At 45.4% G+C, this 25284-nt stretch overlaps 3 protein-coding genes across 5 annotated transcripts; 2 read left to right on the forward strand and 1 right to left on the reverse strand.

Annotated features, from left to right (window-relative positions):
- The first annotated feature begins 154 nt into the window (after nucleotides 1–154).
- On the forward strand, nucleotides 155–5096 carry zgc:113090 (uncharacterized protein LOC553741 homolog). 3 transcript variants are annotated; one of them, XM_058404502.1, is made up of 3 exons: nucleotides 155–258; nucleotides 993–1211; nucleotides 1422–5096. In XM_058404502.1, the coding sequence occupies exons 2-3, from the start codon at nucleotides 1028–1030 to the stop codon at nucleotides 2198–2200; spliced, it is 963 nt and encodes a 320-aa protein (XP_058260485.1). In that variant the 5' UTR covers nucleotides 155–258; nucleotides 993–1027; the 3' UTR covers nucleotides 2201–5096. The 3 variants fall into 3 exon arrangements, 2 of the variants coding, with proteins under 2 accessions (XP_058260485.1, XP_058260472.1); XM_058404489.1 differs by having other exon boundaries at nucleotides 187–258; nucleotides 990–1211; XR_009206202.1 differs by lacking the exon at nucleotides 155–258 and having other exon boundaries at nucleotides 265–1211; nucleotides 1422–3184; nucleotides 3253–5096.
- Nucleotides 5097–6008: 912 nt separating this feature from the next.
- On the reverse strand, nucleotides 6009–12846 carry rusf1 (RUS family member 1). Its single transcript, XM_058404456.1, has 16 exons — nucleotides 12805–12846; nucleotides 11351–11440; nucleotides 10688–10840; nucleotides 10507–10584; nucleotides 10270–10384; nucleotides 10149–10194; nucleotides 9928–9960; nucleotides 9730–9835; nucleotides 8843–8944; nucleotides 8697–8767; nucleotides 8429–8613; nucleotides 7581–7638; nucleotides 7420–7484; nucleotides 7046–7183; nucleotides 6668–6733; nucleotides 6009–6175 (listed from the first exon to the last, which is right to left on the reverse strand). The coding sequence occupies exons 1-16, from the start codon at nucleotides 12829–12831 to the stop codon at nucleotides 6090–6092; spliced, it is 1419 nt and encodes a 472-aa protein (XP_058260439.1). The 5' UTR covers nucleotides 12832–12846; the 3' UTR covers nucleotides 6009–6089.
- A 4517-nt stretch (nucleotides 12847–17363) lies between these two features.
- Nucleotides 17364–25067, forward strand: LOC131362520 (transmembrane protein 265-like). Its single transcript, XM_058404554.1, has 3 exons — nucleotides 17364–17700; nucleotides 22538–22727; nucleotides 23355–25067. Exons 2-3 carry the CDS (start codon nucleotides 22545–22547, stop codon nucleotides 23523–23525), a joined length of 354 nt encoding a protein of 117 aa, XP_058260537.1. The 5' UTR covers nucleotides 17364–17700; nucleotides 22538–22544; the 3' UTR covers nucleotides 23526–25067.
- Nucleotides 25068–25284: the final 217 nt, after the last annotated feature.

Here is a 25284-nt window from a genome sequence, read left to right on the forward strand (position 1 = left end):
ATTTCGATTAATTTGTGAATTTTTAGTTTTTGTGTATAAATCTGTATAATTTTTGTAGCTATACTTCTTACGTTACAAAGCAGCAGCTTCTTTACTCCACTGTACTGTTTACACACGGAAGACACGCTGCATTCTGATTGGTTGTGCTCTTGGGGAGGGCGGGATTTATTTTGATTGGCTGAGCTGCCTGTCACTCGCTGTTCCGCAGGTTGAGGAAGTGTTACATCATCAAATGCATCTACAGGCCGAAATTTAAAGGTAAGAGAGCTGTCGCTATGACAACAAAAAAATAATGACATAGCACAGCTAAGGTTTCTCTTTTGTTTGTTTATTTATTTATTTCATTATTTCAGACACCGAAAGCGGTCAGTTCGGTATCAGGACACGTTAAGTGTCGTCTTTTGGATCTTCCCTGGTGATAGTAATGTGGAGAAAAATCAGCGGCTGTATTTATTAGCCAGTATTGCTAGTAGCTAACGAGACACGCTCGAGAGGCTAAAACCGTGTAGCCTCGCTAGCATTGAAAACGTCAGCGGTGAATAAATGTGTTTGTTTATATCCAGCTGGAGTCATATAAACACCCCTAAGAATGATTATATTCAGTTTTTGCTCAGTCTGTGATGTGAGAGTTATATAAGACTGCAGATGAACTTCTCTATCCTGGACATTTTCATTTTATTTATTTACTTTTTCCTCCTAAAAGTTACTTTCTCCACAGTTAAACCTCTCTATATTAAAATAATTGTGTTTTGTGTCCGATGATTCATGTGCTAATTTACTCCCATTTCCACATGATATTCCCTTGTGGAGTTGAGAGCGGTTTTCTTTGTGTCCTGCCGTGACGTCACAGGGAGGACCATGTTGTTGCTGGTGCGGTTACAGGATCCTTATTCGGACGGGATTAGTTTATCAGCAGGATGATGCGGTGCTAAAACTTCTCACAAGGACCTTTTTTTTTTACTACACATAGTTTTCTGTCTCCCCCTCAGCAGGTCGTTGGCTCAAGAACGAGAACCCGGAAGCGAAGATGACTCAGATGGACCTCCTGGTGACGAACGTGGCCGAGCTTTTGGCTACGGCCGTGCACGAGGTCCTGCGCCTGATGGGTCAGGCCGTGTCCGAATACCGAGACGAGTCGGCCAGGATTCGGCAGGAGAACCAGAAGCTTCAGCGCACGCTCGAGGAGCTCCAGAAGAGGCTGCAGATATCAGGTTTGCCCTAAATGCTTGTGGGTTATACTCATTAACTAAACAAATGCTGATCATCGGTTACAGGATAAACACAATGAACTTATTGTAACTCATACGAAGCTTATTGAAGGAGTCTACAGTGCCAAAGGTTTATGACATCTATGCATCTTCTATGGAGATCAGGTGTTAACGTTGTCTCAGGGAACATTAAACATTTCTTTGTGGTTTCAGACGCAGTGCAGCAGGTCTCGTCGTCTGTGGCTGCAGAAGAGCCGCTCTACGAGTCTCACCAAGCGCACGTGCTGGACCGGCATTCAGGCCGAGAGCCACTGGAGACAGAAGAGCACGAGGACACAGATTCATTCGAGCTGTCCTTCGAGGAGGACAAACCGAGCACGCTGCTCCAGAGACCGGAAACACGAGAATCCAACGACGCGTGCGACTTTTCTCATAAAAGGAGGAGGAGCTTCTCGAGCCTGAGGAGCCGATCGGCTTCACCCGACGTCGCCGATGCGCCAGGGATCTTAAACACTATCAAAACAGAAGCAGAGTTTCCGGAGTGTTCCGTATCAAAACAGACTGAAAACACGATCATGGGCACACACCTCCTCCTGCCCTATCATCCCATCCACGGTAACCCCTCCCACGTGTCCCGGGACTCGTCCACGCCGCCCCACGTGCACGTCCGAGCTGAGCACGCGGTGGATGTCACCGGTGGTCTGTTCGGCGTCACTGTGCGGAGAGAGAACTCGCACGCGTGTCACGTGTGTGGCAAGTCTTTCGCGACGGCCTCCAGCCTGGGCGCACACTTCGTCTGCCACTCGGGAGAAAGACCCTTCGCCTGCGAGCGCTGCAAGTTCCGGTTCAGCCGTTTAGCCGATCTGAAGAAACACGAGCGCATCCACACGGGGGAGAAGCCGTACAACTGCACACTCTGTGGGAGGAGGTTTAACCGCACGGAGAATCTCAGACGCCACCTGAGGAAGGTCCACCATGGAGCTCTGCTTTAGCCACAAGGACTCACTGAAAAAACTTGCATTTTATTTTTTATTTATACACCACACTCCAACGCTTTAATAAAAAACCCTCACACAGCATGCACACTGGAACCAGAACCAGACCACTGATGCCCACCTTCGCTCTGTGTGCGTGTGTGGAGTTTGCACGTTCTCCCTGTGCCTCAGGGGTTTCCTTTAGGTTCTCTGGTTTCCTCCCCCAGTCCAAAGACCTGTGTTGTAGTCTGACTGGCCTCTCTAGACTGTCCATTGTAAGTGTGTGTGTGTGTGAGGGAGAGAGATTTGCTTTGCTATTGGTTGGTACCCCATCTAGAATGTCCCCCACCTTGTGCCCCAAGTCCCCTGGGACTCGAAAAATGATAAAAGATGGATGGCAGCAGAGGCAGTTTGTGTGACTCGACTGCCAGCGTTTAGATTTTGTTTATCAGAAAAAGTTAAACATCCAAAACTAACAAAGTCATCATTATCATCTAGCTACACTGAAACCTTCAAATATCAGCATTAAAATACTCAATAAACTCTTAACACACTGCCTTTTACAGTCAGCACTCAGTGTTGGAGTCTTTATGGTTTTTTTTCCTCCCTCATTTTCTCCCAGTTTGGTTCTGGTCAGTTCCCAGCTACCTGCCTGCTCTCCTCTAGCACCAGTGAAGTCTTAACACGTGTTGCGTCCCTGTGCGGCGTAACACACTCAGAGGAGAGCAATCTACCTTCTTCCTCATACCTCAACTCACTGACACCTGATTGGCTCATGTCACTGTGATTGACAGGAGAGAGAGAGAGAGAGCGCAGCTGTGTGTGTGTGTGTGAGAGAGAGAGCAGCTGTGTGTGTGTGTGTGAGAGAGAGAGCAGCTGTGTGTGTGTGTGTGTGAGAGAGAGAGCAGCTATGTGTGTGTGTGTGAGAGAGAGCGCAGCTGTGTGTGTGTGTGTGAGAGAGAGCAGCTGTGTGTGTGTGTGTGTGTGAGAGAGAGAGCAGCTGTGTGTGTGTGTGTGTGTGAGAGAGAGAGCAGCTGTGTGTGTGTGTGTGTGTGTGAGAGAGAGAGCAGCTGTGTGTGTGTGTGTGTGAGAGAGAGAGAGAGTGCAGCTGTGTGTGTGTGTGTGTGTGAGAGAGAGAGGCAGTGTGTGTGTTTGTGTGAGAGCGAGAGAGAGCGCGCAGCTGAGTGTGTGTGAGAGAGAGAGCAGCAGTGTGTGTGTGAGAGAGCAGCTGTGTGCGTGTGTGTGTGAGAGAGAGAGAGAGAGAGAGAGAGAGAGAGAGCGCAGCTGTGTGAGAGAGAGAGAGAGAGAGCAGCAGTGTGTGTGTGTGTGTGTGTGAGAGAGAGAGAGAGAGAGAGAGCGGATGTGTGTGTGTGTGTGTGTGTGTGAGAGAGAGCGAGAGCGCAGCTGTGTGTGTGAGAGAGCAAGAGAGAGAGCACAGCTGTGTGTGTGTGTGTGAGAGAGAGAGAGAGAGTGCAGCTGTGTGTGTGTGTGAGAGAGAAAGAGGCAGTGTGTGTGTTTGTGTGAGAGCGAGAGAGAGCGCGCAGCTGTGTGTGAGAGAGAGAGAGAGAGAGAGAGAGCGCAGCTGTGTGTGAGAGAGAGAGAGAGAGCAGCAGTGTGTGTGTGTGAGAGAGAGAGCAGCTGTGTGCGTGTGTGAGAGAGAGCAGCTGTGTGCGTGTGTGAGAGAGAGAGCAGCTGTGTGCGTGTGTGAGAGAGAGAGCAGCTGTGTGCGTGTGTGAGAGAGAGAGCAGCTGTGTGCGTGTGTGAGAGAGAGAGCAGCTGTGTGCGTGTGTGAGAGAGAGCAGCTGTGTGCGTGTGTGAGAGAGAGCAGCTGTGTGCGTGTGTGTGAGAGAGAGAGAGCAGCTGTGTGCGTGTGTGTGAGAGAGAGCAGCTGTGTGCGTGTGTGTGAGAGAGAGAGCAGCAGTGTGTGTGTGAGAGAGAGAGAGAGCAGCAGTGTGTGTGAGAGAGAGAGCGAGCAGCTGTGTGTGTGTGTGAGAGAGAGAGCGAGCAGCTGTGTGTGTGTGAGAGAGAGAGAGAGAGAGCAGCTGTGTGTGTGTGTGAGAGAGAGAGCAGCTGTGTGCGTGTGTGTGAGAGAGAGAGCAGCTGTGTGCGTGTGTGTGAGAGAGAGCAGCTGTGTGCGTGTGTGTGAGAGAGAGAGCAGCTGTGTGTGTGTGTGAGAGAGAGAGCAGCTATGTGCGTGTGTGTGAGAGAGAGAGCAGCTGTGTGCGTGTGTGTGAGAGAGAGAGCAGCTGTGTGCGTGTGTGTGAGAGAGAGCAGCTGTGTGCGTGTGTGTGAGAGAGAGAGCAGCTGTGTGCGTGTGTGTGAGAGAGAGAAAGCAGCTGTGTGCGTGTGTGAGAGAGAGAGCAGCAGTCTGTGTGTGAGAGAGAGAGAGAGAGAGAGAGCAGCAGTGTGTGTGAGAGAGAGAGAGAGCAGCAGTGTGTGTGAGAGAGAGAGAGAGAGAGCAGCTGTGTGTGTGAGAGAGAGAGAGAGAGCAGCAGTGTGTGAGAGAGAGAGAGAGCAGCAGTGTGTGTGTGAGAGAGAGAGAGAGCGCAGCTGTGTGTGTGAGAGAGAGAGAGAGAGAGAGAGAGCGCAGCTGTGTGTGTGTGAGAGAGAGAGAGAGCGCAGCTGTGTGTGTGTGAGAGAGAGAGAGAGCGCAGCTGTGTGTGTGTGAGAGAGAGATTCCTCATAAAGTGAACACACTTCTGTTGCTCCAATCAGGAGCCTCCGTGTCAGCGTTACTCCCCTAAGCTGCGAGCTGATTGGTTGGGAGATAAAGGTTGAGCTCTGACTATTTTATTAGCTAAAACAGCGAGAACTGAAATATAATACTGCTCTTATTTATGAACCAATCCAGTCTAACATCACTTTGTTTATCTACACACCATCCTGTAGTTGAATTAAACTGGTTTTGTTTGAACTGGTAAATGTGTGGTGTGGGTTATATTCTACATGTTCACACACATTGACTTCCAGTATATAATTCTCACTGTTCTGTTGAAATGAGTAGAATATATTTTTCAGCTAGAAACCGTGGAACCTGGGAATTTAATTGGTTCTGGAGGCGTTTCACTTAAGGTGAGACGAATTCTCCCATCAGAAATAATGTAAATGCAGATAATCCGTTCCAACTGCCCAAAATATGACCAGTATGACCAATACAAAGCGTATGTAAACTGCTTACAAAGAACTGAGCCAAGCATCCCATGTCAAGGCTCCTCACAGGAAGTCGTGCCACCAAGCTTGGGCTAAAAATAGAACAGACCGCCCACACCACCGATCTGTCAACAAAAAAACACCCGAAAAATCACCTAGCTTTTGAGTGCATGCTGAAGGCAACGTTGGTGTCGTGGGTCGAGTCTTTCCAAACAGCTTTCACTGACTGAGAAAAATTTGTAAAAAGTTCATTAAAAAAAATCATCAAAAATTCATTAAAAAATTGTAAAGAAATTCGTAAAAAATGCGTAAAATATTTGTAAAAAATTCATTAAAAAAAAATTCGTAAAAAATTCCTGAACTGGCTTCGGTTAGCTTCGCTCGGCTTAAACAAGTTTTGAATGGCTCCCAGACGCAAGCTCGATTTAGCCGCCGTTCAGTTGAAAACGTTTCGTATGCCGACGCATATTTCTTGCAAAATTTCAATTCTTAAGCCGAAAATTCCTAAAGGAGGGCATTCGTATGCGAGGTTCCACTGTATATTGAAATCACTTGAATCTGTTTAAGATGTTTGTACTTATCATGACCCCATCCATCCCTACTGATTTCTGAAGAGCTCACCCTGTTGACGTGATAAATGGGTGTGTATTTTGAATAATTATGCGAAACTCCGAGGATCTATTCTCAAATTTAATAAAACAAACTGTTCATCCTCGCTGCTTCCTTCACAACCGAAACAATAAATCAGCTGGTCGTTTCAGCTGGATTTCTTCCTCCACTCCGCTCTCCACTCGTCCCAGTCCAGCAGTGTCCGGTCCGTCTGCCAGCCGGCTTTTTCTAGACCTGAGCACAAGATTTAATGAAAGGATTTAGAAACTATTTCACTGTGAACACATTTGCTCTACTGGTGTTAAATTCTCCATTCTGATTGGTCGGAAGGTGTTGATTAATTTTCTATAGCAGCAATCTTAGATTATTATTAATGTGCTCGTTCTAATATGTTATTGTTTCCATGGCAATAGCAAATATATAGCATGTATACTTTGGACTTGGTGACTTAGGAGACTTTTTCTTAATGATTATGGAAGGAGTCTCCAGTGTCAGGAGGACAGATGAATTCTGGTGTTTTGGTCTAAAACGAGAGGCTGGTGATGGAACAGGAACGTTCCACAACGTTGAAAGGTAACAATAAACGGATAAAAACTACGACATGTCTTTCTTGGTCAGATTGCTGTGGTATAAAAGAAATAAAACAGTTCGGCTTGGTGCCGTCGTAGGCAATGGATCAACTTTGAGACGTTACTTCAGATGATTATATGCTGAAAAATCACATACCTGACAGAAAGGGCTGGAAAATTCTGTCCATCAGCTTATGACTTTCAGACACCAGCTCCCACGAGTCTGGAACAAACAACGTCCGGTTCTGTTTTATTAAATATTCAGCATCAATCAACCATCAGTTCACTCGGGTGGGTGTGGCCTAATATTCTAATTAGGACCACTGACTGATCACGCAAGAGAAACGAGCTTTGTGATTAGCTAAGGTGGAGATTACGCAGTCAGCGTATGAGACTAGCCCCGCCCCCTTTACAATAAAAGAAGCATGTATAATATAGCAGCTAATTAATTATTCGAATTTGTGCTGCATTTCATTTTTTAAATATTATAAACAAAAGACTCTGTTTATATTTTGACTCTGGCTTGGTGTCTTACCTCTGATCTCAGACAGGGGCGCGAGAGCTGTGTGCTGCGGAGACGAGTGTAACACGGTGCTGATACACACAGCCTGGCACGCTGCCATGATCTCATCACGCACTGACGCTTCTGCGCTCAAACACACACACACACTCCCTACAGAGCAAAACAACACACACACCGAACCAGAGGAACAGGTACGTTCATCACACAGCATTCTGAGGAAGAAGGAGGAGGAGAAGAACAAGAAGGAGGAGGAGGAAGGGGGGGTGAAGAAGAAGAAGGAGGAGGAGGTGAACAAGAAAGAGGAGGAGGAGGAGGAGGAGGAGGAGAAGAAGAAGAAGAAGAAGAAGAGGAGGAGGATTAGAAGAAGATGATCTGATGATGATTACCATTCTGTACTGCTATGATGTAGGACCTGTTGTTGTTCTTCAAAGCCAGCTGCAGCTCCTGAGGCCTACACACCACACAGAGAAGCAGCCACTCGTCTCATTCACATGATTTCACCATCAGTTTGGGTTTCAGAGATAAACCAGTAGACCAGCACACGTACTGTTTAATGACGTCTCCCAGTCTGACTCCCAGTTTGATGCGCACGTCTGTTCTGAACTCTGGAAAACAGAAACACACTCAGGCATCGGACAAACGGACGGCAGCTCAAAGATCCGAACCCTCAACATCTTTACACCACAGAGCTGCAGAATTCTCTAATCTGATTGGTCAGAAGGTAAAGCTCTGACTCTCGGACTGTAGACTGTGTTCACAGAGACTCGTACTGCTGTACTTGTAAAAACACACCGGACAAGAGGTACATTCATCACACAGCATTCTGAGGAAGAAGAGGAAGAAGAAGAAGAAAAGAAGGAGGAGGAGGAGGAGGAGGAGGAGGAGGAGGAGGAGGAGGAGAAGGAAAATAAGAAGAAGGACCAGAAGAAGAAGAAGGAGGAGGAGGAGGAGGAGGAGGAGGAGGAGGAGTAGAAGAAGAAGAAAAACAAAGAGAAGAAGAAGGAGAAGAAGATGGAGAAGAAGAAGAGTAAGAAGGAGGAAGAGGAGGAGGTGAAGGAGCAGGAGAAGAAAAAGAATAATAAGAAGACAGAAGGAAAAGAAGAGGAAGAGGAAGAAGAAGAACGAGGAGGAGGAGAAGAAGAAGACAGAAGGAAAAGAAGAAGCAGAGGAAGAAGAAGAACGAGGAGGAGGAGGAGAAGAAGAAGAAGAAGAAGGAGGAGAAGAAGGAAAAGGAGGAGGAGAACAATAATAATAAGAAGAAGACTAAGAAGGAAAAGCAGAAGAAGAAGAAGAAGAAGAAGAATGAGGAGGAGGAAGAGGAGGAGGAGAAGAATAAGAAGAAGGAGGAGAAGGAGAAGAAGAAACTGTATCACGTCCCAGAGAGCGGAGACTCACCCAGAAACACCGGCTCTCTCCCGTTGGCTTCTGCCGGACTCAGGATCCGTCCGTCCAGCAAATAACGGCGGAGGACGATCGCCAGACGAGCTTCGTTCAGTGTCTCCATGACGACAGACCTGACGGCTTTGTAGTTGGCAAACAGGTGGAGTGCGGTGAAGAGGAAGAAGAGAAGAAACGTCAGCCTGAGGAGGAAGAAGCAGTACTATCACCACTCGTATAAACACGTATATATTTTTAATTAATTCACTGATTGTTTTATCCTTACACAGGGTTATCCGTGACGAGTGGGATTAGCACCAGGCTAACCAGCAGCCCTGCCAGGTTGACCAGTGTCTCCTGTTAGAAGAATTAAAGAAACATTAGAGCCGCTGTCTTCTTACTAAAAGCTCGACTTTCCATCGCAGCACCGACCTGACTGCCATCTTTAGCAGAGATGTCGGCCATGTTGTTCCTGCGAGCCTGATGAACAGTCAGCGCTGCTCTCGTCGCTCCTCCGGCCACGCCCACAATCGACTGCAGGGAGATGAAGACACGGAGTGCCGAGCATCAGGCGACTACACACTCATTACACTCATCTATCTTTATCATATAACCTAACTGAATGACACCAGACTATGAGCCGAGTCAGAACGGGATTCCCGTTCCCATTGGTTTTCCCGTTCCTGGTCGGTAATAGAATAGAATAGGAATAGAAACAGCAATGGAAACAGGATAAGGAAAAGGAATATAAATAAACATGAATACGAAAAGGAACAAAGGAACAGTTTAAAGGAACAAGAAAAGAAACAATGGAAAAGGACAAAAAGGAACATGAACAGCAATGTGAACAGAAAAAGGAATAGGAATAGAAACAGGAAAATGATCAGGAACAGCAAGGGGAAAAGGAACAGGAAAAGGAATAAAAATGGGAAAAGGAACAGGAAAAGGAACAAGATCAGGAACAGAAAAAATGAATATGAATAGAAACAGGAAAAGGATCAGGAACAGCAATGGGAACAGGAAGAGGTAAAGGAACAAAGGAACAGGAAAAAAGGAATAGGATCAGGAAAAGAAACAATGCAACAAAGCAACAATTTAAAGGAATAGGAAAAGGAACAGGACAATATAAATAGGAAGAGGAACACCAATGGGAGCAGGAACAGGAAAATGAGCAAGAAAAAAGGAAAGGGAAATAAACTTATGCTTCCCAGACTTAAACTCCAGACATGCCAGAATAAACTGTGTGTAAAATAACTACACAGCAGTACAGAGCTCTGTGTTTGTTTTCTCTAAATCAGTAAATATTCCTCCTGTGGTACCTTAAATACTCCGGCCAGGCAAACAATAAGAGTGAAGAACGGCGGGAAGTGAGGTGCCGTGATCTCCATTAACATGGCCACGTCGTTGAGAACGTCAGCGAAAAGCCTGAAACAGGTTTAACATAGAGTTACTCCAAAACCCTCTCCAACACTCGGCACGGGAAACCGGAAAACATTCCCAAATCTTTCACTCCTCACCTCCACTTCTTGGCTTCGGAATCCAGTTTACTCCTAAAAAAAAACAAAAAAACGAGGAGGTTAATGCTGAGCTGAAGTCATTTACATGAATCATCTCATAGTGAATCACTGCTTCGTTAAATGCTTCCTTCACACAATCAGACTATTGAGAAGGACATCCCAGAAACACACACACACACGTTATATGACATTTCCACAAGTGAGCATCAGAAACTTCTCACCCTTTAAACCAGGCAAAGAGGATTCTCCCCAACATCCCTGTGCCATCTGAGAGAGGAGAGAGAAACCTTCATGTCTATGTATTCATGACCATCACCACAAAAACCACACACACACACACACCTCTGAGTAACCAGGTCACTGTCGCTGCAGCAACCGTTGCTTCTTGATTCCCGACTCCGACTCCTTTCAGTGAGGCCTGAGTGGCGAGTGTTCCCGAGAGAGAGCTGGAGAAAGCCTTGGAGAGGAACACACACACACACACACACACAAGGTGTCCATCTTTCTGTCAAAATCTGGCTGCACTACTTTACCAAGATACGGCCACTGACGTCCGGCGTAAACGTGTGTGTAACTAACCTGCAACGTGTCCCATATCTGATAGTGTAGATAATCATCACTGACACTCTCGGGGTAACCCTGGGGCAGGAAAACGTTCTAGAGAAGAACAGAGACTTGTGTTAATGCCTTCCAGAGTGCAGAAATATTCAGAAACCACACTGTGTAGTGTATTGTGTGAGGAGAGACACAGGTGATGTACCTTAAAGGCAGCAGTGATGGATTTCCCCCTAGTTACTCGCTCATCTCCCACTCTTTCTCTCCGCATCCCTCCATCCTGAATCCTGTATGTCCACGCCTCCTGGGAGCCATACTTCTCCGTGGCAATCACTCCTCCACCTCCACCCACCATGTCCTGGTAGATGCGCGAGAAACCCAAGTGAAATAAATGAGCTGGAAGTAATATGGATATACTGTATAGAGCACAGGTCCTGGAGAAGACTGAACCTGGAGAACCCTGGACCTGGAGAACCACCTGTCCTACACATTTCAGCGTTCTCCTGCTCCATATACACCTCCAGTGTGACAGATGGATCTCTAAGACGAGGATTGGGAGTTTTTATTCAAGGCAAAAATTGATACCATTTTCCCTCCCATGTCATTTAGGACACAGCCCAAATTCGGGCGGTGTTTCAAATCCCTTTAAAAAGTGCACACTTAATGCGTCCATGTTATAAATCAGTTCTAAGCTTAAATTTGAATACACAAGTGGGCTAAACTACTTTCGCTTAAAACACAAGACGATATGTTTTTCTGACTAATTCGCAATGTTTACTTGTCACAAATAGGGTTTTATTTTCTCACACATCGTAATTTATGTAGAAAAGTTTAAATAAATGCTATTATTTGTAGCACACCCACTCACCGTGATCACTTCCTTGTTTGTCTTCGCCGCCACGTCGGTCAGGCAGCGTGCTTTCCGATTGGCTAATACCATGTGACATGTGGGCTGGACCTAACCAATAGAATAACGAGATTCTATTCTATAGTCGTTTTCTTGCGGATTTATATACACTATATTGCCAAAAGTATTCGCTCACCCATCCAAATAATCAGAATCAGGTGTTCCAATCACTTCCATGGCCACAGGTGTATAAAATCAAGCACCTAGGCATGCAGACTGTTTTTACAAACATTTGTGAAAGAATGGGTCGCTCTCAGGAGCTCAGTGAATTCCAGCGTGGAACTGTGATAGGATGCCACCTGTGCAACAAATCCAGTCGTGAAATTTCCTCTCTCCTAAATATTCCACAGTCAACTGTCAGCTGTATTATAAGAACGTGGAAGTGTTTGGGAACGACAGCAACTCAGCCACGAAGTGGTAGGCCACGTAAACTGACGGAGCGGGGTCAGCGGATGCTGAGGCGCATAGTGCAAAGAGATCGCCAACTTTCTGCAGAGTCAATCGCTACAGACCTCCAAACTTCATGTGGCCTTCAGATCAGCTCAAGAACAGTGCACAGAGAGCTTCATGGAATGGGTTTCCATGGCCGAGCAGCTGCATCCAAGCCATACATCACCAAGTGCAATGCAAAGCGCCAGATGCAGTGGTGTAAAGCACGCCGCCACTGGACTCTAGAGCAGTGGAGACGCGTTCTCTGGAGTGATGAATCGCGCTTCTCCATCTGGCAATCTGATGGACGAGTCTGGGTTTGGCGGTTGCCAGGAGAACGGTACTTGTCTGACTGCATTGTGCCAAGTGTGAAGTTTGGTGGAGGGGGGATTATGGTGTGGGGTTGTTTTTCAGGAGCTGGGCTTGGCCCCTTAGTTCCAGTGAAAGGAACTCTGAATGCTTCAGCATACCAAGACATTTTGGACAATTCCATGCTCCCAACTTTGTGGGAACAGTTTGGAGCTGGCCCCTTCCTCTTCCAACATGACTGTGCACCAGTGCACAAAGCAAGGTCCATAAAGACATGGATGACAGAGTCTGGTGTGGATGAACTTGACTGGCCTGCACAGAGTCCTGACCTCAACCCGATAGAACACCTTTGGGATGAATTAGAGCGGAGACTGAGAGCCAGGCCTTCTTGTCCAACATCAGTGTGTGACCTCACAAATGCGCTTCTGGAAGAATGGTCAAAAATTCCCATAAACACACTCCTAAACCTTGTGGACAGCCTTCCCAGAAGAGTTGAAGCTGTTATAGCTGCAAAGGGTGGACCGACGTCATATTGAACCCTATGGATTAGGAATGGGATGTCACTTAAGTTTATATGCGAGTCAAGGCAGGTGAGCGAATACTTTTGGCAATATAGTGTATATATATACTTTTTATATATAGATAAATAAATAAATAAATAATCTAAAATCGCTTACAAAATCACATAGGTATTCCGTTGCCATGTTACAGTTGCTTTAATGAAAATATAAGAGAGAAGAAAGAAATATATAGAATAAATAAATACAAATACTGTACAAATAATTGTGTAGAACAGTAATATTGCACCTGTGATGGACTGGTGATCTGTCCAGGGTGTAGCCCTGCCTTCACCCAGTGTGTGCTGGGATAGGCTCCAGCAGATCCACCTGACCCTAATTAGGAATAAAGCAGGTATAGACAATGGATGGATGGATTTAATATTGCATACAAGAATTGTGAATTGGAAATATAGGTGATAATGGTGAAATTGTAATGCATATGTAAGGCCCGTAATTACCACAGGGATGGAAGATCTCCTAATGCTCTCAGTGCTGCACTAATGCGCTCAATGCACACAGTACTACACTGATCCAGCACACTGTGTAGTGGATGAGAAGGGTTGTCCAGGATTGAATGGAGTTTTGACATCATCCTTCTTTCAACAACAACAATGTGAACTGGGTCCAGCTCCATGCCAATTACAGAGCCAGCCCTCCTGATTAGTTTGTCCAGTTTATTTCTCTCTGCCACCTTCATGTTACTTCTCCAACAGACTGTTGCATAGAAAATGAAACTAGACTAAAGACATATTAAAGACATATCTCTTTAGCCTGGCATACACATAATTCCTCCCATAACCTCGTACTCCAGTACATCTGATCAAATGCACATTATCATCTAGTGCTGCTAATATCATGAACGGCGGCTACGCCAATTCCCTTCCACCTGTTCCTTTTTCTACCCATCCCGAGGCATCTGGAGATTGTGCCAGCTCCAGTAGACGGAGGCCAACCCTGCGAGGATCCTGAGGCATCCAGAGATGGACCAGCTCTGGATTCTGCTTGGTGAGGATTTGGGTATATCAAAGCAACGCTGCCAGCCCTATGTGGATGAAAACCACCTCTTAATTAATACACATATTAACATTTAGCTTCCTCATACCATCAGGTTTAGCTTCCTCATACCATCTAAGGGAGTTTTTCCTTGCCACAGTCGCCTCAGGCTTGCTCACTAGGGATGATTTTGTCTAACATCTAGGACATTTTGTTGTGTAAAGCTGCTTTGAGACAATGTTCATTGTTAAAAGCGCTATACGAATAAAATTGAAATGAATAATATAAAATATTTCAGATAAACGGCTTTTAGTGAATGGCAACAAGGTGGCTTAGTGGTTAGCACTGTTGCCTCACAGCAAGAAGGTCCTGGGTTGGAATCCCAGGTTCGAACAGGCAGGGGTCTTTCTGTGTGGAGTTTGCATGTTCTCCCCGTGCCTGCATGGGTTCACTCCGGGTACTCCGGTTTCCTCCCACAGTCCAAAAACATGTACATTAGGTTGATTGGTAATTGTAAATTGCCCATTGGAGTGAATGTGAGTGTGTGTTGTTGTCTGTCTATATGTGTGGCCCTGTGATGGACTGGTGACCTGTCCAGGGTGTACCCCTGCCTTTCGCCACAATGTGTGCTGGGATAGGCTCCAGCAGATCCCCGTGACCCTAATTAGAAATAAAGTGGGTATAAAAAATGGATGGATGGATTTTTGCAAAGAATTATATTTAACATTGTAATAAAGCAACCAAATGGGCAAATGTTAACATAAAATATTATTATATGAAGTTTATTATTATTATTATTATTATTATTATTATTATTATTATTAAAAATACTTTAGCTTTATGACTAGTGGATATTTTACATAATTGTATGGATAAAATGACATTTACTACTGGACATGTCCCACCTACCTAAGCACTTAAGCACAAGTATTGAAACATTAGGAGTTACAACTCAGTCAGCCAGCCTATCCAATGGGATCAGTGGGACCGGAGGGTCAGTTGTAGAAGACGGGATCTCGGGATCCTGAGGAGAAGTTGGAGAGTAATCAGTGGGAGAAGTTGGGGGCGAATAGTCAGGAGAAGACTGAGGAATATCATGAACACTGTAAGGCATAGGCACAAATTCAGGAGAAAGTTGGGGAATGTCAGGGGAATTAGGAAATGAAGAGGAGTCAGAGGAAGAATCATTAGAGGAGATCTCAACAGGGAAATCCTCAGTCTGGATGCCTTGAGAGGAGGTACGTGTCCAATGCCAGTAGAAGGTCTGAGTAGACTGATCACAGGTTATGGGGTGAAATTGGGTGCTCTGATCAAGACAGACGGTATCTCTCACGATATGGTGAGCGAGGTAAGGAGACTCAGGAATAGAGGATTCAGATAGGCGCTCCAGGAAACCAGTAAGTTCAATGGCCAGACAGGATAGCTGATACTGGCGATAGCGTCGCAGAGCACCCCTGGGACTTCTCCGGAAGATAGCGCGGTGGGCTGACTGAGCTAGAAAAAATAATGGGAAATGAGTGAAGATGAGTGAACTGCATATTGTGTGACTAGGTAATCAGCAAAAGAGAGCGTGTACTAAGGCAAAAGGAACACAGTGTGGGAAGTAGGCCAGGTCACTGTGACATGACAGTGATAGGCGGGTAGAGGAGACAATAGCATTGGAATACTAGCAACCAACAGTGATGAAAAGAGAAAAGGATATGAGACAGCTTAATGGCACAGCTTAGTTTAAAAATAGTAAATAAAACTTAGATCAAGTAGGTAGAGGGAAAAGTCATCATGACATAGAGGAAGAGAGCAAGGTACTTACACATTGTTGTGGAGGACAACGCACGAGGTCAGGATGAGCCGAGGAAGCACCTTTAAGAGGTGATGGTCAAATGAAGTCAATAAGGAAGGGGCGCCTATAAGTAAACGCCAATTTTTTATAAAAATGGTTGACTTAGCCTAAAAATAAGGGGAACTGGTGAGGAGGAAAATTGACGTCATCGAGGGGAGGATGGTATCAATTTAGGGGCGGTATCGGGACAAATGCGAAAATAATGGGAACTGGGAAACGTATGTAAACTAAGGAAGGAGGGACTAAAGTAGCCATACACTGAACATAATGGGAAATTGCTGGAAATATTTAAATTAGAGAAAAGGAGGCACCCCTGGGTGCCTGGGGTATAAGTAGAGGGGAACTTTTTCGGGGTTGGGAGAGACCAGCTGCTCTCTTCAGATATGCATGTTGTTGACTGCATGACTGAATAAAGAAACCCGCTTCTTCTCATCTGTTGACTGAGATCTCTTTTATTTCGGCTAAGTTTTATAGATTGTGGAGGTCATTGGGAAAGCTAAGAGAGATACAAACAAAAATTCCACCCTGTGATATGTCCACTCGGAGGGGGCTCTGAGTTCCGACACTGTTACAGACCATCTACACCCTTTTATAGAAACAGTATTCCCTGATGACTGTGGTCTCTTTCAGCAGGATAATGCACCGTGACACAAAGCAGGAATGTTTCAGGAATGGTTTGATGACCACAACAACCAGTTTGAGGTGTTGACCTGGCCTCCAAATTCCCCAGATCTCAATTCAATCCAGCATCTGTGGGATGTTCTGGACAAACAAGTCCTATCCATGGAGGCTCCACTTCACAACTTACAGGACTTAAAGGATCTGCTGCTAACATCTTGGTGCCAGATCCCACAGCACACCTTCAGGGATCTAGTGGAGTCCATCATGCCTCGACGGGTCAGAGCTGGTTTAGTAGCCAAAGGGGGATGGACACAATATAAAGCAGGTGGTCATAATGTTATGGCTGATTGGTGTATTATGGAAACTGATTATTTAACATAGAGAATGTTTTTTTTTAAACCTGTGGTTATTTAAATAAGCGCATGTTCTGATCGGCAGAAATGCCCGTGCAGAGATGAACCTGAGCATTAGGGAAGGACAAGTCAAGACAGAGTGAAGAGAAGACTGTCAATAAAGCCGTGGGAAGGAATGTAAGAGGAACAACATAGAGGGAGAGAGAAACAGAACCCAGAGAAAGAGAGAAGAGGCAGATGACAGAAAGAAGCCAGATTTCATAGCCAGAGGAAGTTCACTGGCCTTTACACAGGAAACAAGAAACACACATGAAACATAACGAAAATGAAATCAACCGAATAACTCAGTGAGAAGAAAGGAAGAAAAATCAGTGACTAAGGAGAACAGAAAGGGGTGGACTGGATTTAAAGGGCACAATAGTCTGGGGATTTCCTCTTCCTGGACAAAAGTTCTGCTTTTCATCGACTTCTGAAAACATTCATTAATACAGAGCAGACTGAGAGAAGGATTCTAGTTCGAGGAACTCTTTGTGTGAAAGAGAAAGAGTAAAGAGAGAAAGAGAGAGAGAGAGAGAGAGAGAGAGGAGGGGGGGAGGGGGGAGAGGGAGAGAGAGAGAGAGGGAGAGAGAGAGAGAGGAGGAGGGGGAGAGGGGGGGGGAGAGAGAGAGAGAGAGAGAGAGGAGGAGGGGGAGAGAGAGGGACAGGAAGAGAGAGAGGGGGGGAGAGAGAGGGGGGGAGGAGGGGGGAGGGAGAGGGGGGAGGGAGAGAGGGAGAGGGAGGGAGAGAGAGAGAGGGAGAGGGAGGGAGAGAGAGGGAGGGAGAGAGAGGGAGGGAGAGGGAGAGAGAGAGAGAGAGAGAGAGAATTAGGAGGTGTGGTAGTTCACTCCCACAGAGATGTGGGTCTGGTATAACATGTTTCAAGAAAGGAAGTGTAACTATTCTTATGACACACACACACACACACACAGTCTCTCTCTCTCACACACAGATTTATTTATTGAGTATTTATTATTGTATTAGTCGTACAGTTGGAGTCCAGAGGTCTGTGAGAGGAACCGGAGGACGGGAAAGACACCAGATCAGAGGAGACTCCCGGATTAAAGGATCGGATCGGATCACCTGAGATAAAGGAGTCGAGTTGTTACGAGACATTAAACGAGCACTCTGGAATTTCGTCCGTCTCCTCCCACAAACCCTGAGCAGTGTGTGAGTATGAAACTCTCTTCTCATGAGCAGATTAAAGGTTACACGCAACTCCATAACCGGCTAAACTCTGTGTGTCCGTCAGTCAGTGTGTCCGTCTGGGTGCCAGTGTGTGTGTGTGTGTGTGTGTGTGTGTCTGTCAGTCAGTGTGTCCGTCTGGGTGCCAGTGTGTGTGTGTGTGTGTCTGTCAGTCAGTGTGTCCGTCTGGGTGCCAGTGTGTGTGTGTGTCAGTCAGTGTGTCCGTCTGGGTGCCAGTGTGTGTGTGTGTGTCCGTCAGTCAGTGTGTCCGTCTGGGTGCCAGTGTGTGTGTGTGTCCGTCAGTCAGTGTGTCCGTCTGGGTGCCAGTGTGTGTGTGTGTGTGTGTCCGTCAGTCAGTGTGTCCGTCTGGGTGCCAGTGTGTGTGTGTGTGTGTCAGTCAGTGTGTCTGTCTGGGTGCCAGTGTGTGTGTCAGTCAGTGTGTGTGTGTTTTAGTGTGTGCATGTCAGTCAGTGTGTCCATCTTATATATATATGTACACTATATTTCCAAAAGTATTCGCTCACCCATCCAAATAATCAGAATCAGGTGTTCCAATCACTTCCATGGCCACAGGTGTATAAAATCAAGCACCTAGGCATGCAGACTGTTTTTACAAACATTTGTGAAAGAATGGGTCGCTCTCAGGAGCTCAGTGAATTCCAGCGTGGAACTGTGATAGGATGCCACCTGTGCAACAAATCCAGTCGTGAAATTTCCTCGCTCCTAAATATTCCACAGTCAACTGTCAGCTGTATTATAAGAACGTGGAAGTGTTTGGGAACGACAGCAACTCAGCCACGAAGTGGTAGGCCACGTAAACTGACGGAGCGGGGTCAGCGGATGCTGAGGCGCATAGTGCGAAGAGGTCGCCAACTTTCTGCAGAGTCAATCGCTACAGACCTCCAAACTTCATGTGGCCTTCAGATTAGCTCAAGAACAGTGCGCAGAGAGCTTCATGGAATGGGTTTCCATGGCTGAGCAGCTGCATCCAAGCCATACATCACCAAGTGCAATACAAAGCGTCGGATGCAGTGGTGTAAAGCACGCCGCCACTGGACTCTAGAGCAGTGGAGACGCGTTCTCTGGAGTGACGAATCACGCTTCTCCATCTGGCAATCTGATGGACGAGTCTGGGTTTGGCGGTTGCCAGGAGAACGGTACTTGTCTGACTGCATTGTGCCAAGTGTAAAGTTTGGTGGAGGGGGGATTATGGTGTGGGGTTGTTTTTCAGGAGCTGGGCTTGGCCCCTTAGTTCCAGTGAAAGGAACTCTGAATGCTTCAGCATACCAAGACATTTTGGACAATTCCATGCTCCCAACTTTGTGGGAACAGTTTGGAGCTGGCCCCTTCCTCTTCCAACATGACTGTGCACCAGTGACCAAAGCAAGGTCCATAAAGACATGGATGACAGAGTCTGGTGTGGATGAACTTGACTGGCCTGCACAGAGTCCTGACCTCAACCCGATAGAACACCTTTGGGATGAATTAGAGCGGAGACTGAGAGCCAGGCCTTCTCGTCCAACATCAGTGTGTGACCTCACAAATGCGCTTCTGGAAGAATGGTCAAAAATTCCCATAAACACACTCCTAAACCTTGTGGACAGCCTTCCCAGAAGAGTTGAAGCTGTTATAGCTGCAAAGGGTGGACCGACGTCATATTGAACCCTATGGATTAGGAATGTGATGTCACTTAAGTTCATATGCGAGTCAAGGCAGGTGAGAGAATACTTTTGGCAATATAGTGTATATATATATGTTAGTTTGTGTTTTAGTGTGTGTGGTGTGTGTGTGTGTGTGTGCTCTCAGTCACATGTGCTCATTCGAGGTGTGTTCCTCAGTGAGCAGCACAGATTGAACAGTAATCAGTGTTACACACCCACCCACACACACACATGTACAAACATGCACACCCACACAGACTCCTACACCCCCCCCCCACTCACACACTAAAACACACACATATACACACACACACACACTCCTTTCCTCTCACTAACAGGAATTGTTTTCAGTGGTCACTCTTTCTGTATTGTCTGGGTTTTATTTTTTTTACTGTCATTCTTTCTTTCTTTCTTTCTTTTTTTTTTTTGTGACTTCAGAGATTCCAACTGGATTCTCCAGAATCTCTGAAACCGTGAATCATAAAGCACCGGCCGCGCCTTTTTAAAGCCTCCCCTGAGATAAGGAATGTACAGCGTGCTGGAGGCTGACAAAAATAACACACACGTCATGGAATGTGTTGAGCTACACACACACACACACACACACACACACAGTAAATACAGTGCTCATATTAACACACAGTAAAAACAGTGCTCATGCTAACACACACACACAGTAAATACTGTGCTCATGCTAGCGTAACACACACACACACACACACAGGTAGATTACACCTTTATGGTGTGATAAGAGAGCTTTTTGCTGCAATGAGTAAACAACCACATCACACACACACACCGTCCTCACAGAAAATACCGGAAAAACTAGGCTAATTCTTTAGTTTGGGATCGAAAAAAATAATTATTTCAGCTTTCGTTTCTGATATTTACGACAGCACTTGTGGGAGATTTTTGGTGAGCAAAAATATTGGATCGCTGCCACACAGGTGTTTCTCGAGGCCCAGGTGTGATCTGTTAGCATGACCGCTTCAACTCTGAATGTACTAAACGAAAAGCCGGAGAGATTCAGAGAGGCTTTGGTAAGAGACACAGAGTGGGAGTGAGAAGGTGAGACAGTCTGGGGGTCGTAGTTCTCGGCGGCCATGTTTGTAGTCTTCCAGCTGGACTCCATGTTGTTGAGTCAGGCGTCTGATCTTGGTCTCAGTTCTGGGTTTCGCCTGTAAAGACTGCTTTAGTTAAAAAGGATAAACCAACATGAAGACCAGAGAGACGTCTACGGGAGAAGAGCGCACCGTTCCACTGACTTTCAGTCTGGAGGAGGAATCTTCTAGAATTCTCACATAATACTGCACACCTGAGAAGGATAACAGCTGCTCCATCAGAGAGAGAGAGAGAGAGAGAGAGACAGACTGAGAGAGAGAGACAGACAGACTGAGACTGACCAACAGAGAGACTGACAGACAGGCAGACACAGACAGACAGATAGATAGACAGACAGACAAAGAAACAGACAGACAGACAGACAGACGTAGAAAAACAGACAAGACAAGCAGACAGACGGAGGGACAGTCAGATGGACAGAGAGACAGACAGGCAGATGGAGAGACAGACAAAAAAAAGAGATAGACAGACAGGCAGATGGAGAGACAGACAGACAGACAGACAGACAGACAGACAGACAGATAGATAGATAGACAGACAGACAGACAGACAGACAGACAGAGAGAGAGATAAAGAGATGGATAAAAAGAGGAAACATTTAGAGAGAGACTGTTTCTCTGTCTCTCTGTGTAGAAACAGAAAGGTGAATCTGAGGTAAACTGATTGTGTTACAGTAGAAGTGTCACAGTCTGTGTGTGTGTGTGAGTGTGAGTGTGTGAGTGTGTGAGTGTGAGTGTGAGTGTGTGAGTGTGAGTGTGTGTGTGTGTGTGTGTGTGTAACCTGAGTGCTCTGTAGCAGCAACACAAAACAGTTTTATTCTTATGATGTGATTTTCAATGGAAATGGTAGCATGGTTTTTCCTGATCATCAGGATTTACTGCACACACACACACACACACACACACACACACACACACACACACACACACACACACACCCTGCACACCAGAGTAACAAAACCACAAAAACAACAAACTGAAGCACATTCATGTTTAGTGTATATTCCAAGTTTCTTTTTTCTTAGCTCCGCCCACAGCATGACGTAGTCGCTGGACTAAAAACACTTTATAACACTGACCCTCCATTTACACTCTCTCTCTCTCTCTCTCTCTCTCTCTCTCTCTCTCTCTTTACTGTCTGCTCTGTCTCTGTCCATCTCCAGTTCACTTCACTTTACTTCACTTCATTCTCTCTCTCTTTCTTTCCAGTCTCTCCATCTTTTCCCCCTCTCTGTCTGTCTTTCTCTATTTATTTTGTCTGGTCTGTCTCTGTCCATCTCCATTTTAGTCTCTCTCTCTCTTTCTCGTTCTCTCTCTCTGTCTTCAGTATCCCCCCGTCTGTTTATCTTTTTTCTGTCTCCTCTGTCTATCTCCATTTCAGTCTCCCTCTCTTTCCCTCTTTCTTCAGTCTCTTCTCCCCCCATCTGTTTTTCTTTTTCTTTATCTCTTCCCCCTCTCTGTCTCTCTCTCTCTCTCTCTCTCTCTCATCCATCTCCATTTCAGATTCTTCGGAAGTCTCCCCCCGACTCTCTCCCTCTCCCAAAAAAAAAAGTTTGCCTCTTTTTCTCAACTTCTTTTTTCTATTGAAGCTCATGATTTCGTCAGCGACTTTTCTCGAACTCATTTCCTCTCTAAACTCATTTCCTGTCTCTACAGTTCCTTTCTTTACAGCTGCTTTCCTGTTTAGAGAAAGTTTCACTTCAGTCTGTTTGGTGGAGCTGCATGTTTTTTTTCACAACCTCAAGCCACACATTTTAACCTCAGTGCTATTGAGACAACACTGTATGTGTGTATGTGTGTATGTGTGTGTGTGTGTATGTGTGTGTGTATGTGTGTGTGTATGTGTGTGTGTGTGTGTGTATGTGTGTGTGTATGTGTGTATGTGTGTGTGTGTGTGTGACTAAAGAGGGGATGTTATTGTTGAAATGTCGAAACGAAATGAAACTGGAGCTTGTTGAAAACAGAATACTCTCATGACGCAGACTGTACTATAACTCCACCACTTTACTGAGCAGGACGATGTGTTTGTTTCCGATGTAGAAAAAAAATGACCCACGAAGCGACCCCCAGCACACCGCTGACCGCAGCAACCAACTCGACCTTGGTGGACGTGGAGAAAGGATCTGATGATCAACACCTCCGAGTCAGAGACTACAGGAAGTTGGCCATCTGCAGCATCATATGCGGCTTGTCCTGCGTCGGCATCGTGTCCCTCATCTATTCAGTTAAGGTAGGAAACACACACACACACACACACACACTGAGGGATACACAGGTGTGTGTTTGTTTCTGTCTTGGTAGAATTCTTTTCTCCATCTACATTTCTCTCTCTCTCTCTCTCTCTCTCTCTCTCTCTCTCTCTCTCTCAGCTTCTTTCTCCTACTCTCCTGTCTGTTTCTCTTCTTTTCTGTCTCCCCTGTCTCTGTCCAACTCTTATGAAGTCTCTCTTTCAGTCTTTCACCTTTTTTTTGTCTCCATCTCAGTCTCTCAAAATCTCTCTCCCAGTCATCCCAGTCTCTCTCTCTCGCTCTCTCTGTCTTTCTTTTTCCCAGTCTCTCTATCTCCCAGCCTTTCTCTCTCTCCCAGTCTCTCTATCTCCCTTCTTCTCTCTCCCAGTTTCTCTCTCTTTTTCTGTAACTCCCAGTCTCTCCCTATCTCTATCTCCCAGTCTTTCGATCTCTATCTTCCTCTCCCAGTCTCTCTCCCTCTCTCTCCCCACATTCTTCTAGACATATTTCATCACATTTAGAAACCAGACTCAGTCAAGAACCAGCATTTTACACGTGTAAACCAAAACATTTTTAAAAATAATCCTTACCTCCTGTTAACCTCGCCCCTTCTTCCTCTTTCTCCACAGACCCGAGAGCAAAACAAGACGTCCGAAGGTAAACCTTCGCAGAAAGCGAAAGAATATTCCAGAAAAACCTTATACTGGGGAGTAGGAGCCTTAGTGGCGTTGCCGTTGCTCATTATCCTCATCATACTGCTGCTGGGACTGCTCTCGTACCTGCTGACGTTTATAAACTAAAACACAGCAGCGGGAAATGACAGACATCTGAGCCTTAAAAGAAATCTCAGCTCGGAGACTCACAAACCCCCAAAAAAAACAAAAAAACAAAAAAAAAAAAACCCAGACAGACTCAGGGCCACGGAGCTCCAGAGCTGAGACACACAGGCCTGAGAATCCCTGAGAATGGTGCCATGAGACCACAAGACTACTGCAAACAAAAAGTGCAAGACAATATGGAAGCATGAGGTGTGAAGCTGATGAAACCTTGAAACATCAAACAGAGAAACTCAAGCAAGAGCATCAACAAGAACTGGACACAAACAGCATTAATGATGGACCGATTCCATCCCCAGCACCAAAACCACCACCAGCAGGTCCAGTTCTTCTTCTCAGGAGAAATATCTTAAATTTTTCAATCAGACTTTTGGAGTCAGTTCCAAAATCCAATCACTTGATATAAACTAGTTTTTGAGAGATCTCAAAGGACATTTCAGACTGGACAACAGAATTTGGACAGTGCATAAGGTCTCAAACTTTTAACAGTGGACCCACGAAACTCAAAACAAAAGCCTTTAGGCATGAAATGATCCCAGAAAAGTCTGACCGTGACGAAGACGGGTCTGAAAAACTGCAGACAACAGGAGCATCCAGAAGATCACGATAAACATGCATTACTCAGCATCGAATACATAAATCTATTTAAAAAAATTTATGATGGACCAAACCACTCGACTTTGGAAATCTGGACTCTGGGTTTTCACTGTGATAGAAATTCTCCCAGATGACCAGCGAGCATTAATGTTATTGTTTCTACATATTATATTTGCATTACGAGTTACAGGAAGTGTCTTTATACAAGAGAACAAGATGTATTTTTTTTATTACTTTTCACGTAGCTGTTACAAGTTTTATATAAAAGCTCATCTCAAATCCCGTACTGTTCCAAACACATCGATGTGCCTGAGAGACATTATCGATGTGAAGGCGTCTCGAACGCGATGCTTCTCCCGAACAACCCGAATACAGGTGCACTCTCAAAAATAAAGAACCCGAAAAGAGGTTTTCACATATTCCCAGTATCAGGTTCTTAATGGAAACGGTTTCATAGATGTTTAAAGGTTCTTTATAGATCAACAAACATCTACTTAACTCTATTTAGAGCACATACACCTGGACTTTCCTCCCGTTTTGTTGACGATTGAAGGTCTTCGTCATGTCCCAGCTCCACAGTGGTGGTTAATATGAAGCTCATATGAAAGCAGACACTCAGGAAGTTGTCGTGTTTCTGAAGGATTTTTTACACAGCCTACTAGGGGTGATGTATTCATAGAAAAGTTCCAGGTTAATTTTTCCCACACACAAACGTTGATATCGAACCCATTTTCTCTTCTTTATACTGAATGAAAACGTCCCAGGATCCCATTTCCCATCGGGACGCTATAACAGAAAGAGTTGAACCTTTATTTTTGCGAGTGTACGTCGTTGTTGTTTATGACAGTATAGCATACATGTTTTGTGTACAGTATTAGATCACGTCGAGATACCCCCCCTCCCCCTCCCCCTCCAACAAGAAGCAGGAGATTGTGTTACATTCGTCATAAACACTGTATTATTATTTTCAGCTACATTACTCAGTTTTGTATTTTTTTAAAGAACACGTTTACAAGCAACTGCACAAGTATAACCATGACCAAATAAAACCCACAAAAAAATGAGGAAAATTTTTTATATATATATATATATATATATATATTACACAGAAAACAGTTGTCTGTAT

Source organism: Hemibagrus wyckioides, linkage group LG02 (assembly GCF_019097595.1).
Source record: "Hemibagrus wyckioides isolate EC202008001 linkage group LG02, SWU_Hwy_1.0, whole genome shotgun sequence".
NCBI lineage: Eukaryota > Metazoa > Chordata > Actinopteri > Siluriformes > Bagridae > Hemibagrus > Hemibagrus wyckioides.